The 15258-nt window shown below is 58.9% G+C and overlaps 1 protein-coding gene across 2 annotated transcripts in view; it reads right to left on the minus strand.

Annotated features, from left to right (window-relative positions):
- The window catches only part of DPYSL5 (dihydropyrimidinase like 5), a 111477-nt gene that overhangs the window by 64055 nt on the left and 32164 nt on the right, over positions 1-15258 (minus strand). For both annotated transcript variants that reach the window (XM_048846108.2, XM_048846106.2), the window contains exon 2: positions 8833-9097. In XM_048846108.2, coding sequence (XP_048702065.1) covers positions 8833-9093 — 261 coding nt within the window. In that variant the 5' untranslated portion in view covers positions 9094-9097. The remainder of the gene's footprint in view (positions 1-8832; positions 9098-15258) is intronic.

A 15258-nucleotide genomic window follows, 5' to 3' on the forward strand; every position in this document is an offset into this window, starting at 1 on the left:
GCTGGCACTTGGGCACTGGGCTCTGCGGCCCCCAGCACCGGCTGCCTGGAGCCGGGTCTGGGACAACAGGATGCTCTCGGGAAGGGCCTCAGAGCCGAGCGGGGCAGGAGGTGGCAGATGCTGCCCGGCTAACCAGGCTGCACCAGCTCCTGCCCCACCCCTTCCGGGGACACCAAGTGCATGCTGGCACTAGCCGAGCGAGCAAGGGGCTAGCAGCTCCGGCCCCAGGCCCGGCAGAGCCCCACCTCCTCCCCCCCAGCACCAGCTCTGCAAAGAGGGCAGATACTGCACCAGCCCCACCGCCTCCCTCCTCAACAGCTCCCCACCCCTTCCTGCACCCACTGCTGCTCCCTGAGGGAGACCCACCAGGCAGCCCCAGCTGGAGGAGCCTGCATGGAGCCCTGCTGAGCCCAACCCTCCTCGCCAGGAGCCACCGCAGCCCCAGCCAGGCAGAGATGGCTCCGCGGCCGCGGGTGGAGAGCACTGGCGATTCATTCAGCAGCCCTGCGAGGGGAGAAGAGCTGGGGCCAGGCCCACTCCTGCCCTTCACACACGCAGTCACCAGGCGAGCCAGCACAACTGGGTGCTTACGGACCTGACAAGTGCCACCCAGAAGTACCATGCTGAGGCTTTGGAGTCAGTGCCTTCTTGAGATGAAGGGGGCAGTTCACATGGGGCTGCCGCAGGCTCCAGGCAGATGTTACACGTCATTAACCATCCCAGCTGGTGGCGTGGGTAGCTACTGGTGTGGTGCTTTGCTTTTGTTCGATGATGATAACAGTCGGCTGCATGCGTGTTTTGTGTGTGTGCTGCCCCGGCTCTGCGCAGATCGCTGACACAGCAGACCCCGAGAGAACCGCCAAAAACCACAGACTTTAGTAAGGTACAAAGGAACCCGAGCCAGGTTTATTGTCAAACGAAGCACAATGATAGTTCCCTATAGACTCTACCGGACATACTACGAATTTGTTCTCCCTGGCAATGGACACAGCTCGGTCAGGGGCGGGACTCTCCACTGCCCCCTAGGCTGGACAAAGATGTGCGCCCCCAGACCTACTTTTATACCATTGCAGGACAGATTACTCATCATAGTTCAAACGAATCTCTCCATCACGTTGTCCTTTTGCCAGTTCCTCGTTATGTCTGTGTTCGGATGCCGTCGTGGCGCAAGTTCCTCTCATTAGCCCTTATCTGCATGCGCACGTGCTTCTAATAACCTTTTCTTGCCAACTTCTGTGAGTGGGACCTGCCTCTGGCTTACAGCCCAGCTTTGCTGAACACTGCCTGGAAGTACTTTGGTTCAGGCTTCAGACTGGGCCTCTGATACAAGAGTTTATGTTTCAGGGCCTCCTCTTACTACAACGGGCCCGGGCTCCTTCGCAGCCCACGGCTCTGGAATTAAAGCCTGAATTCTGCTGTGGGGTGGGTGCAGGTAACACGTAATCTAACAGACAGGGAGAGGCAGGGTACCTTAGCTAGGCCAGACTGGGCCCGTGGCTGGGCATTTGACCCCACTGGGATAGGAGAGTCTTCATTTCCCCTTCTCGGTGCTTGTGGGGTGTGGATGTTACACATCCCCAGAGATGGCTGCATCGTGGGGGGGGTAATATTCTTTAGCTACCTCCGAGGGAGGAGGCAAGGCTGGTGAGACTGTGGCACTGTTACTACCTGCAGAGGTCCCCAAGGTGCCTGGATGGAGACATCCTACAAACCAGAAAGCAGTTTCCCCTGCCTAGTATCCTGGAAATGCCCAAAATCGAGGGGTGAACTCCAGCTCCCGCCCACTCCGGGGCTGTGGTCCTGGCTGCGAGGGAGGCCTTGGGCCGGAGCAGTACAGCAGACTGGGCAGCTCTACCTTCGTGCTCCCCACCAGCGTGCGCAGGGCTGGGGAGGCAGAGCCCAACAACCGAGCTCCTTCCCAGTGCCCACCAATTTTCCAATTCCAGCTGCAGCCAGAGCCAAGCCAAGGTTATCGCAGCGCGGAGGCAGCAAGACAGCTGTGCATGTCAAATAAATCAGCCGCCCTGCAACAGGAGAGCAGCCGGCACCCTTCAGCTGCGGGGAGAGAGACTAGCCACACAGCTGGAGGGCTCCAGGGAGCCACGCAGACCTCTTCCGTTCGCAGTGCTGAGCTGTTATGAACCTGTAGGGTGAGCCGCAGAACTGGAGCCCTCCCGGCTGGACCTGTTGGGGAGCAGCTGGGACCCCAGCCCAGAGACAGCCTGACTCTGCAGACACACTGCCCCTCCAGCCCCGCTGCCCGGCTGCAGAGACGTCAGGCACGTCTCTCCTACTGCTGCTGCTGAGCTCCCACGGGCCCAGTGGCTGCCAGCCAAGGGCAGAACTCCCAGCTCGCCATGCCAGCCAGGAGAACAGGCAGGCGGCACAGCAGAGGGAGGGGCAGGGCCAGCGTGATGGCTTCCCCGGAGCTCGCTGGGTTCTGATACTGCACGGTTTGCCCACAGTGTCCCTGCGAGGTGGCAGGCCAGTGTCCAACAGTGGCAGGACCCTTCCAATGAGTCCTAGTCACCGGCTTGGAGCCAACCCCCTGGAGACCAGCAGGCAGGGAGCCTGGAAACAGCACAGCCACCGTTCCCAGGGCACATCCAGACCTGCCCTTCCCACCATGGGCTGCTCGGGGCACTGCCTTCCCACCGGGGAGCGGGGCTGGGGGGTGCTGGGGGAGATGTCCAGAGGCAGGCCCAGGAAGCCCACGCAGGGAGTGGCCCCAGCACCGTGGCTGTCCTCCTGCCTTCCGAGCCGAGTCCATGCACAGCCAGCAAAAGGAGGATTTCTAGGTCCCGCTACGGGAGAGGCTAATCCGCTGAGAACAGCTTCCTGTGTCTGCAGAACTAACTGGGCGTTTCAGTTACACCAGGCCAAGGAGCCAGCGCTGCTGCCCTGACGAGTCAGGCAGCCAGGCCCTGCCCAGATGGTCCATGGCGCAAAGACACCCCCCCATTCCACCTTCAGCTCCCGCCCACAGGAGGCGCCCTCGGAGCACTGGTGGTGGAGGGTGCGAGTTACAGACTGCACACACGGCGGAGGCAGGCGGCAAGATTCCATTAAAGGAATTCAGCCGGTTAGCCACCATGAGCCCCAGGGACGGCAGATCCCAATGGGAATACCGCGCCTGGACCAACACAGACAGCACTGGGCACAGCCATCTCCCCTGCCAGGGGGCCCTCACCACCACAGCACCAGAGAATCAGACACGGCAAAGAGCCTCACAGGCGGGGTCATGCAGCAGAGAAGCCCAGCACTGCTCTGCAGTTCCACTCGGGAAACTCCACTCCCTGCGGTCTGGCTGCTACGCACCAGGCTGCCTGTGGCAGATTTCCAGCTCAGGGGCACTCTCCCAGGGGCACTGCCGGGCTCACCCAGGCCATTACATACTGGAATGGAGGAAGCTCACTGGGGCTGTGACAGATCAAGGGGCCTGGGAGGTGACACAACAAGATCCAGCATACACAGAGGCTCGGAGTTCAGAAATTCCCAAGTCTGCGCTGCATCGCACATGGCATGAGCCACGACTCGCGAGACATGCCAACTGTCCCGAGCTGCACTCCCCATTATGACACCCAGCGTCCCTCATTTTTCCCACCCATGTGCGCAATGAATTTTGTTCTGTGCACCAATATGGAGGTGATGCATGACACATCACATCCAAATTGGTGCACAGAACAAACTTCATGTGGCAGGGGTGGGGCCAAGAGGTTTGGAGTGTGGGAGGGGCTCAGGGCTGGGGCAGAGGGTTGGGGTGCAGGGGGGTGCAGGCTGCCCCGGGGCTATTGTGGGAGAAGCCTACCCCCAACTCTCTCCCCCTGCAGCAGCACCTGGGCTGGGGCGGGGGAGAGGTGCCTCTCCCCCCGGCTGCAGCAGGTCAGGGCTGGGTTGGGGCCAGGAGCGGGGCATTTCTCCCCACCGCAGCCTGCGCGGCGCTTAATAGGCTGCTGCACGGCCACACAGCTTAGAGGGAACTTAGGTGACACCTCTCCCAAGGACACACACGCTGGCTGCAGGCACATTGAGCATGGACACAGACACCCCACCTCCTTCAGACAGCAGCCGGCGTGGGATCCCAAGGAGCGACAGCAGGAGACAGCAGCTCCTGGGGTGCTCAGACGTGCTGCAAAGGTCAGCGGAGCTGCTCTGGTGACTAATGAACTGTCGCTGTGCGTTCCAGCTGCGAGGCCTGCAATGCAGTGGCTTGGCGCCAGGAATACCAGCCAGGGCAGTCTGCAGTCCACCAACACGCACCCCGCCCAGGGGCAATTGAGGATACCCGCGGCTCAGCTGAAGCACAGATGACACAGCGGCCATTTCAGGGGCCAACCACACATGCCCCTCCTGGCCACCAGCCAGCCTGTCCCAGAGGATGGAGGAGCCCCCATCACTGTCACGGGGCAGGAGGAGCTCTGGGATGGCCAGATAGAAGCGCGGAGTGGCAGCTTTGGGCTTCTTACGCAGCCCTTGCCCTGCGGGTTCCCAAGGGCCTGGGCCCACATTCCTGCAGAGGACGCAGCTGGGGCCAGCCCGGAGAAGCTCCCTGTGGACTCCAAGGATTCCTCACAGTTGGTTCCAGGACACCCCACCCACCGCTGCGTTTCTATAGTCGTTAGCTCGAGAAGGGGCCACTTGTGCCCACAACGGGCACAGGAATTGGCAGCATTGCCAGGGGCTGTTGGTAGCTCTATGGCCCCTTCTTATAGCCACTGTGGGAAGACAGGACACTGGGCTAGATGGACCTTTGGTCTGACCCAGCCTGGCCGTTCGTATGTTCTTATACAGCTGTCCAGGAACTGCTAAGTCCCATCTTCAGAGCCTGCTCCTTCCTTGCCCCTGTGACTTGGCGAGAATAACGTGTGCCCCCTTCCCTAGTCCAGAGCGTGACATGTCCCTTGGGCTGAGCCGTGCGCTGAGCTGAGGACGGGGGGATCCATGGTGCCGAGCAGTGCAGGCCCCCAATTCCCATGCTCTAGTCAAATGCAGCTTTAAGCCAGATGCCATAATACAGCGCCACGGGCAGGCACCCACTCGGGCATGCTCCCTCCCCCTCCCCGCACAAGAGCGAGGAAAAGCGGGGGGCTGGAGTGGCCATGGCACATCCCCATAGCATGGCGCGTCCACTCGGGGCCAGCGCAAGAGACGCGATTCTCCCGCAGCGTCGCGCTTTGGTACAAGGTGCTTGACGAGGTCACAATGCGACTGCAGGGGTCCTGGGCCCAGAACACACAGGCGCCGACTTTACAATGTGCCAAGGGGTGCTCCAGGCCTCGCCCCCACCCCGCCTCTTCCTGGCCCCACCGTGCTCTCACTCCTCCCACCTCAGCACCTCCTGCACACCCTGTCACGGCGGGTGGGCGCTGCGGGGAGGGAGGGGGAGGTGCTGATTGGGGGGCTCGCAAGCAGGCAGGCAAGAGGCACTCGGGGGGAGGGGAGAGCTGATAGGGGGCTGATGGTGGGTGCTCAGCACCCACCATTTTTTCCCTGTGGGTGCTCCAGCCCCAGAGCACCCACGGAGTCAGCGCCAATGCCCGGACAGCTCTTTGCAGTCAGCCCTGTCAGACCGGCTCTGCTCCCCCCTGCCGGGGCGGAACTCGGGAAGGAAGCCTGGCCACCAAGCCACTTGAGCCTGGCCACCAAGCCACTTGCTCTCACCTCCCGGCTGGGGGTAGGAACAGGCCACTGGAGCAAATGCCTGCAGGGCTGAGGAGCAGCTGCCACCCCCAAGCACACATGAGGAGGCAGGCCCGGGAAAGCAGGGCAGGGGAGCCTAGTGCTCAGGCCCAGCAGCCTGGACCTTCCCCGGTGTGGCCAAAAGGGACCCCACAGCAAACCAGACTGCAGGCTTCCACGCAGCAAGCGCAAGCTCCACCCATTGGTACAGATGGGTCTGGAGGGCGCAGGCTCAGAGGAGCCCATCACTGCCCCCAGACACTCCCCCGGCAGGGATGCAGGGTTTCATTTAGAGCCAGGTACAGTGGCACTATGGCTGCTCTTTGCAGAGTGTGGGTAATCACACACACAGAACTGGGTCGGGCTAGTGATTATCCAGGATGGGGACAGAGCGAGCAGCTGCACAGAGCCCTATGCCGAGCACATAGGCACACCTCAAGGTAAGAACATAAGAACAGCCCTACTGGGTCAGACCAAAGGTCCATCTAACCCAGTGTCCTGTCTTCCGACAGTGGCCAATGCCAGGTGCCCCAGAGGGAATGAACAGAACAGGGAATCAACAAGTGATCCATCCCGTCACTCGTTCCCAGCTTCTCGCAAACAGAGGCTAGGGATACCATCCCTGCCCATCCTGGCTAACAGCCATTGATGGACCTATCCTCCATGAACTTATCCAGTTCTTTTTTGAACCGAGTTATGGTCCTGACCTTCACAACATCCCCTGGCAAGGAATTCCACGGATTGACTGTGATTTGTGTGAAGAAATACTGCTTTCTGTTTGTTTTCAAACTGCTGCCTATTAATTTCATTGGGTGACCCCTTGTTCTTGGGTTATGAGAAGTAGTAAACAACACTTCCTTATCTACTTTCTCCACACCAGTCATGATTTTATAGAATCATAGAAGAATCATAGAATCATAGAATATAAGGGTTGGAAGGGACCCCAGAAGGTCATCTAGTCCAACCCCCTGCTCGAAGCAGGACCAATTCCCAGTTAAATCATCCCAGCCAGGGCTTTGTCAAGCCTGACCTTAAAAACCTCTAAGGAAGGAGATTCTACCACCTCCCTAGGTAACGCATTCCAGTGTTTCACCACCCTCTTAGTGAAAAAGTTTTTCCTAATATCCAATCTAAACCTCCCCCACTGCAACTTGAGACCATTACTCCTCGTTCTGTCATCTGCTACCATTGAGAACAGTCTAGAGCCATCCTCTTTGGAACCCCCTTTCAGGTAGTTGAAAGCAGCTATCAAATCCCCCCTCATTCTTCTCTTCTGCAGGCTAAACAATCCCAGCTCCCTCAGCCTCTCCTCATAACTCATGTGTTCCAGACCCCTAATCATTTTTGTTGCCCTTCGCTGGACTCTCTCCAATTTATCCACATCCTTCTTGAAGTGTGGGACCCAAAACTGGACACAGTACTCCAGATGAGGCCTCACCAATGTCGAATAGAGGGGAACGATCACGTCCCTCGATCTGCTCGCTATGCCCCTACTTATACATCCCAAAATGCCATTGGCCTTCTTGGCAACAAGGGCACACTGCTGACTCATATCCAGCTTCTCATCCACTGTCACCCCTAGGTCCTTTTCCGCAGAACTGCTGCCTAGCCATTCGGTCCCTAGTCTGTAGCTGTGCATTGGGTTCTTCCGTCCTAAGTGCAGGACCCTGCACTTATCCTTATTGAACCTCATCAGATTTCTTTTGGCCCAATCCTCCAATTTGTCTAGGTCCTTCTGTATCCTATCCCTCCCCTCCAGCGTATCTACCAGACCACTTTTTTTTACAGACCTCAATCATATCCCCCCTTAGTCATCTCTTTTCCAAGCTGAAAAGTCCCAGTCTTATTAATCTCTCCCCATACGGAAGCCATTCCAGACCCCAATCATTTTTGTTGCTCTTTTCTGAACCTTTTCCAATTCCAATATATCTTTTTTGAGACGCAGCGACCACATCTGTGCACAGTAATTCAAGATGTGGGCATCCCTGGCTTTATATAAAGGCAACATGATATTTTCTGTCCTATTATCTATCCCTTTCTTAATGATTCCCAGCATTCTGTTCGCTTTTTTGACGGCCGCTGCATATGGAGTGGATGTTTTCAGAGAACTCTCCACAGTGACTCCAAGATCTCTTTCTTGAGCGATAACAGCTAATTTAGACCCCATCGAAGTGTGGATGCTGCCCAGCAAAGTAAGAATTGCTATCCCATAGGGCTTTGCCCACCCCAGGAGAAGTTACTCATAGCAACGCTCCCACCTTACTAACTGCTTCACTGAGCCCTCCCTCCTCCCAGCTAGTCTAAGGAGCCTCCATCTGACCGGCAGCGACTCCGAGAGGCTGGGGGTCGGGGCAGAGAATCAGCTGAACCCGAGCTCTCAGCAAGACGCTGTGGCCAAAAATCCTAATGCGACATGGAGAAGTAGGGGCAGTGAGGTTATTTTACCTCTATTTGGCACTGGTGCGACTACTGCTTGGATCCTGGGTCCAGCTCTGGTACTCACCATTCAAGAAGGATGTTGATAAATTGGCGAGGGGTCCGAGAAGAGCCACGAGAATGATTAAAGGATTAGAAAACCTGCCTTGTAGTGATAAGCTAAACTGATTCAGCTCGGAGTCTAATAAGGGTTCGGGGGGACTTGGTCATAGTCTATAAGAACCTACAGGGGGAACAAACATTTAGTAATCGGCTCGTCCAGCTGACAGAAGAAGGGCTAACACGAGCCAAGGCCTGGCAGCTGAAACCAGACAGATCCAGACTGGCAATAAGGAGTAAGTTATTAACAGGGAGAGGAACTAACCAGTGGAACAATTTCCCAAGGGCCATGGTGGATTCCCCATCATTGACAGTGTTTCAGTCAAGCCCAGATATTTTTCCAGATCTCCTCTGGATCCGTCAGGAAGCCCTCTGGGCTGTGTTATCCAGGGGGTCGGACAGGGTGAGCTACAAATGATCTACAAATCACCTGAGCCGGAGCTAAGCTGGTGCCTTGAATGAAAGGACTTTCACCCTGACACCACCACCACCCCCCCTCGCCCCCCAGCAGCAGCACATGGGGACCAGGTCAGGTTCCTCGCGCCACCTGCCCAGGGAGGAGGGCATGTGCCAGGATCGCTCTCCAGCACCATCACTAACCCACCGGGCCACAGGTACCTTGGTGCCATGGTAGAAGTCGTCCACGCAGGTGGCATTCATGAAGGTCTGGTGGAAGTGAGTGCTGGTGTCGATGCCGCCCGGGATCACCAGCTTCCCGGTGGCGTCGATCACCTTGGCCCCTCCCGGGATCATGAGCTCCCGGCCCACTTGCTGGATGATGCCGTTCTCAATGTAGACGTCGGCCTCCAGGGTGCAGTCGTCATTCACCACCTTCCCCCCCTTGATGAGGATCCGCATCGTGGCCGAGTTGGCAAGCATGGCTCTGAAAGGGGAGAGAAGCAACGGGTTAGGGTCAGCCATCCAATGGCCCCTGCAGGCCCCCTGCCATGCCACTGCCTGCCTGGCACAAGTAGAGCTGGGAGGGAGCCGGGAGCCCCATTTCCCTGCCCTGCAGCACCAACAGAAGCCCCCACCCCAGCCTTGCCAGACCCAGAACTTCCATCCCCAGCAGCCAGCGAGATGGCCGGCACTCAGGTGAGACCTGGTCACTGCAAGGAAGGACAACTAACCGCCTAGCCTAGAAGGGGTCTACCTCCCACCCACAGCCGCGGCAGCTGGAGGAACAGCTAGAGACACCTAGGGGTGCTGGAAGGAGCCTGGGAGGGAGATGTGGCGTCAAGAGGCCATGTGTCAGAAGGGGAGTGGCCGGACAGATTCGGGAAAGGCGAGCTTATGGGGCTGGTGGATTTTTGGGGAGTCTCATACATTGAATGAGGGGGCAGAGCTTTTGGAGGGAGCCCCTTGTTAGTGCTGTCCCAGCATGACGCCAGGCACAGGGGCAATGCAAGAGGCCGCAGGGTCACTGCAAAGAGCCGCTCTGTCTTGGGGCTGGAGGGGAAAGGACATGGTGGGTTCCAAGCAGAATAGGGCAGTTGCAGCCCTGAAGGAGTGGTTAGCTGCCACCTCCCTCCCTACAGCAGTGCACTCAGGGCCAGCCTGGGCTGTCCAAGAGGAGTGGGAGTCTCAGACACCTGGCCCCATACAAGTGCCCACACCCTGCCCCTCAGCAGGGCCGCCCTGCCCCACCTAGGCCTGCTGGCTTTGACCATGGGGGCAGCCTCTCCTTTGCTGCGATGGACACAGCACAAGGGGCTTGTGGTCCAAGTAGCACTTCAGAGGAGCAGGGGCTCACTGCCCGGCGTGCGCTGGGGATGCGGCTGGCTGCTGGGAGCCAGGGAGGGATTGCAGCAGGGACTGGGCAAGGCAGGCATGGCTGATTCTCCCCACGGCTCAGCAGGGTGCAGGTGCAGGAGCCAGGGAGGGACCACAGCGGGGACTGGGCTAGGCAGGCATGGCTGCATCTCCCCAGGGCGTAGCAGGATGTGGGTGCAGAAGGCCTGGCTGGACTCTCACACCAGGCCAGATGCCCGCTGCTCACAGTAACAGGGGGAGCCCCCTGGCAAGTATGGGGGACACTGGCATCAAAGCTGGGTGGAAACAGGCCTGTGCCAGCCAGCGACTCCCACTGACCTGCCCTTGGCTCACGGGGACTTTCTGTAATGGATGGTGGGCGTGCAGAGGGCAGGATGGGTGGGGTGCATCCCTTTACTAGCAGATGCTGCGGGAGCCCCTGCCAGCCTCCCATGGGCGCATTCAGCCAGAGCGAGCAGCTGCTGGCGCTCTCAGTGGGAAAGGCTATGTGCAGGCTAAGCCAGCCTTTGGGTCTGCTGGGGGGAGGGGAGCGCACGGGGGCCAGGGCTGTCAGGGATTACCCAGGAGGTGTCAAACACCCGCCAGCCCCTGGTGTATGTAAACAGCAGATTATCCCAGTGCAAACCTAGAAGATCAGCATGCTGGGGCCATCACAGGGGCCGCATCAGAACCAAGCCCTCAGAGAGGGGCAAGAAGAGGGTGGAAGCAGGGCAGCAGCTGCCCCTGGACCCATCACCGAGGGCATCGGAGGGACCCCTCTTTCAGGCAGTGGTATGCTCCCCAGCTGCCAGCACGCCCGGGTTTCCAAGCTGCATGCCCAGTGGCAGATCCTGGGCTCCAAGCGCAGGAGCTACGTGGATGTATCTTTCATGAGCAGCCTCATTCTCTTGGAGTTCAGACACCTGGCGCTCGGGCCGAACTGGAGGGGCAGGGTGCAGCCACACAGCCCCGGAAACAGGTGCAGGAAGTCCAAGAGGGGTATGGCTGGAAAGCCTGCTGGATGTCACCCCATAGTCGGAGTGTCCCTAGCCTCTGTTTGCTAGAAGCTAGGAGCGGACCATAGGGGCTGGATCACTCAATTGCCTTGCTCTGTTCATTCCCTCCGAAGCACCCGACATTGGCCGCTGTTGGCAGACAGGACACTGGGCTAGATGGATCATTGGTCTGCCCCAGTGTGGCCAGTTTTATGTTAAATAATTCCTACAGCAGACCTCTTAGAAAAACATCCAGTATTCCCGTAAACAGTGCCAGTGCTGGATAATCCACCACCACCCTTGGGAAATGGTGAGTTATTCTCACTGTTAAACACTTAGGCCTTATTTCCAGTCTGAATTTGTCTAGCTTCAAACTCCAGCCCCTAGATGGGGTTAGAACTTCCTCTGCTAGCCTGAAGAGCCCATTATTAAATATTTGTTCCCTGTGTTTATGCTTTTAGACTGCGATCAAGTCATCCCTTAACCTTCTCTTTGCTAGGCTAAATAGACTAAACACGTTGAGTCTGTCATGAGGCAGGTTTTCTAATCTCATGTCTCTTCTCTGACCCTCGCCAATTTATCAATGTCCTCCTTGAATTGTGGGCACCAGAACGGGATTCCAGCCGTGGTCACGCCCATACCACACGTGACAAAGTGGGACTGTTCTTAATGGTTCCTCTGAATAGTGTGGGGGTGCCTCAGTTTCCCCTATGCAGTTCTTAAGTATCTAGGGGGTGGGATAAGGGTGTATGATCGTTGCAGAGCCCTAGAGGGCAGGTGTGTGCAGGGGTCTGGACACAGAGAATGGCTGTGACGAAGTGACTCAGCAGGGAGGGGGGAGTGTTGACCTGGGAATGTGCCCTGGGGATGGGAGACCTGAGAGCCTGTCACCTGAGCCAGGAGGGGGAGGGGGAGGTAACACCTCTGCCCGGGAATGTGAACAGAGGCTGCAGCAGGGAACCTGCTGGGTGGGGTTGGTTGGCAGTTTGGGAGGCTGGGGAGAGGAACACAGGGAACCCCAGGGCTGGGGTCTAAGCTCCCTGCTCCCCCAGAAGGACGTGATCGAGGGGTCCTGGTTGTACCCACAAGCTCTGTTGTGGACTGTGTTCCTGTTGTCCAATAAACCTTCTGTTTTACTGGCTGGCTGAGAGTCTCAGTGGATCCCAGGAAGAGGGGTGCAGGGCCTGGACTCCCCCCACACTCCGCGACAACTGGTGGCAGCGGTGGGATCTACTGCACCCCGTGAACGGCGCTTCCTGCAGTAAGTGACTGGGGAACAGTAAAACGAAGGGGAATTGACGGGGACCAGGCGTGCTGAAGATTCAGAGAGAGACGGTTTCGGGGGGCGGCTAACCCCTGGGAATGTGTGACCAGAGAGAAAGACTTTTGCAGTAACAGGGTCCCCCGGGGGATTGCAGCGAGCGGTCCCAGGGGCGGAGGAGTCTGCAGCTCGACCCTGGCAAAGAGGTGGTGACCTCAAGAAGGACTGGCACACTAAGGGCTTTTCCTGGAAACCGTGGGAAGCTGCCCGGCCTGCGAGTGGCCAGCAGGGAGATGTACGCTAAACGCCTTAAGAGTGACCTGGTGGAGCTGTGCAGGCAGAGGGGGCTGCGCATCGGGAGGTCCACCAAGGAACAACTGATTGCCCAGTTGGAGGAGAGGGATCGCTTGGATGACCCGATCCCTGTCCCTGAGGGGAGCCGCCCGGCAGACGCAGCGTGGGCCCCGGGGCCTGACCGGGCTGGGAGGGGTCAGACTGCTGCCGAGGACATCCCGAGACCCTTCCTACCTATGCCTGGGGGAGGGGTTGGGGGAAGCCCAGCGAATACCGAGGGCACCCTGACCCCAGCACCCAGCAGGGGATCCTCCCGGCAGAGCTCCCCATCCCTGGAGCGGAGGCGGCTGGAATGGGAGAGGGAGATGAAAATGAGGGAGCTGGAGGATCATGAAAAACAACGTCAACATGAGGAGAAACAACGTCAACATGAGCGTCAGGAGAAGGAGAGGGAACGTCAGGAGAAGGAGAAACAAAGACAGCATGAACTGGAGCTGGCCAGGCTGAAGAGCAGTGGGGCCCCGGCTGTGGTGAATGAGGGGGGACCCAAGACTGCAAGGAACTTTGATAAGTGCTTCCTGGCCCAGCGTAAGGAGGGGGAGGACATAGATAGCTTCCTGACGGCCTTTGAGAATGCCTGTGAGCTGCACAGGGTTGACCCTGCAGACAGGCTCCAGTTTCTCACCCCCTTACTGGACCCCAAAGCCGTGGAGGTGTACAGCCGGATGACAGGGCCGGAGGCAGGGGACTATGAACTGTTCAAACAGGCCCTGCTCCGTGAGTTTGGGCTGACCCCCGAGATGTACCGGAGAAGGTTCCGGAGTCAGCGTAAAACGCCTGAGGTCACCTACCTACAACTGGCCAACCGGATGCAGGGATATGCCCGCAAGTGGACAGCTGGGGCCCGAGCTAAAGAGGACCTGCTTGACCTAATTGTACTGGAGCAACTGTATGAACAGTGCCCTTCCGACCTGAGGCTGTGGTTGGTGGACAAAAAGCTAGAGAACCCCCAGCACGCAGGGCAGCTGGCCGACGAGTTTGTGAACAGTCGGTCAGGGGGTAGCCGGGAGGAGTCCCAAAAGAACAGGCCCCCCCCGATGCAGAGAGAGAGTCACCAGGGGGCCTCCCAGCGGGGAAATAGGGAGAACCCCCTCCCAAGGGGAACGCCTGGCGTCGGGCCCCTCCGACCCGCTCGAGGGGACCAACGTGACCTGAGCTGCTATCACTGTGGCCAGAGAGGCCACATACGGTCCCAGTGCCCTGGGCTCAGGGACAAACTGAGCAGACCCAACCTACCCAGGGTTAATTGGGTAGGGACCCAGCTGGACGAGGGGCAGACGACCCAGGAAAGGGGGCCTACCAGTTTACCACCTGCTCAGGAGGGAAGAGTACCCCAGGCCAGCTCCACCAGAGGGCTGGAGGCTCTGGACTCAGGGCGCTCAGTTTACAGGGTGGGCGCGGGGCTGTCCCTCCGGAGAGAGTGCCTTGTTCCCCTGGAGGTGGATGGGAGGAAGGTCAATGGATACTGGGATACGGGCGCGGAGGTGACGCTGGCCCGGCCCGAGGTGGTGGCCCCAGATCGGGTGGTGCCCAACACCTACCTGACCCTGACAGGGGTGGGCGGGACCCCATTTAAGGTGCCCGTGGCAAGGGTACACCTGAAATGGGGGGCCAAGGAGGGCCCCAAGGATGTGGGGGTACACCACCATTTGCCCACTGAAGTTTTGATGGGGGGAGACCTAGAGGACTGGCCAAGCAAGCCCCAGACCGCCCTGGTTGTGACCCGTAGCCAGAGCCGGCGAGGGCCACTGCTCCCTGACCTCGGGGAGGGTACCACACCGGAGGCGCAGGACCCTACCCTGGTGGGAAGGGAGGGCCGAGGGGCACGGCTCAGAGAGGCTGAGGCCTCAGACCTGGCCACTGAGGGGGAACCGGTCCCCATCCCTTCCCCAGCCGCTGAGTTCCAGGCCGAGTTGAGGAAAGATCCCTCCTTGCGGAAGCTCAGGGACCTGGCCGGCCTCAGGGTGGTACGGACCATGAGGAGAGGCTGCCAGGAGAGGTTCCTGTGGGAGAAGGGGTTCCTGTACCGAGAATGGGCTCCCACAAGGGAAGTGGAGTCCTGTGGGATCAGGAGGCAGCTGGTGGTCCCCCAGAAGTATCGCCGCAAGCTCCTGTCCCTGGCCCATGACATCCCCCTCGCAGGGCACCAGGGAATCCGGCGCACCCGGCAGAGGTTGCTACAGAACTTTTACTGGCCCGGGGTCTTTACCACGGTCCGGCAGTATTGCCGATCCTGTGACCCCTGTCAGAGGGTGGGGAAGGCCCGGGACAAGGGGAAAGCGGCTTTGAGACCTTTGCCCATCATAGAGGAGCCTTTCCAGAAGGTGGCCATGGACATCGTGGGGCCTCTCAGCAAGACGACCCGGTCGGGGAAGAAATACATTCTGGTGGTGGTAGATTTTGCCACCCGCTACCCCGAGGCAGTGCCCTTAGCTTCCATTGAAGCAGACACCGTGGCCGATGCGCTCCTGACCATTTTCAGCCGAGTGGGGTTCCCCAAGGAAGTCTTGACAGACCAAGGCTCCAACTTCATGTCGGCCCTGCTCCGGTGCTTGTGGGAGAAATGTGGGGTCCGGCACGACTGGGCCTCAGCTTATCACCCCCAGTCCAACGGGCTGGTGGAGAGGTTTAACGGGACGCTAAAGATGATGCTGAAAACCTTTATGAACCAGCACCCGCAGG

The sequence above is a fragment of the Caretta caretta genome, chromosome 3 (assembly GCF_965140235.1).
Source record: "Caretta caretta isolate rCarCar2 chromosome 3, rCarCar1.hap1, whole genome shotgun sequence".
NCBI lineage: Eukaryota > Metazoa > Chordata > Testudines > Cheloniidae > Caretta > Caretta caretta.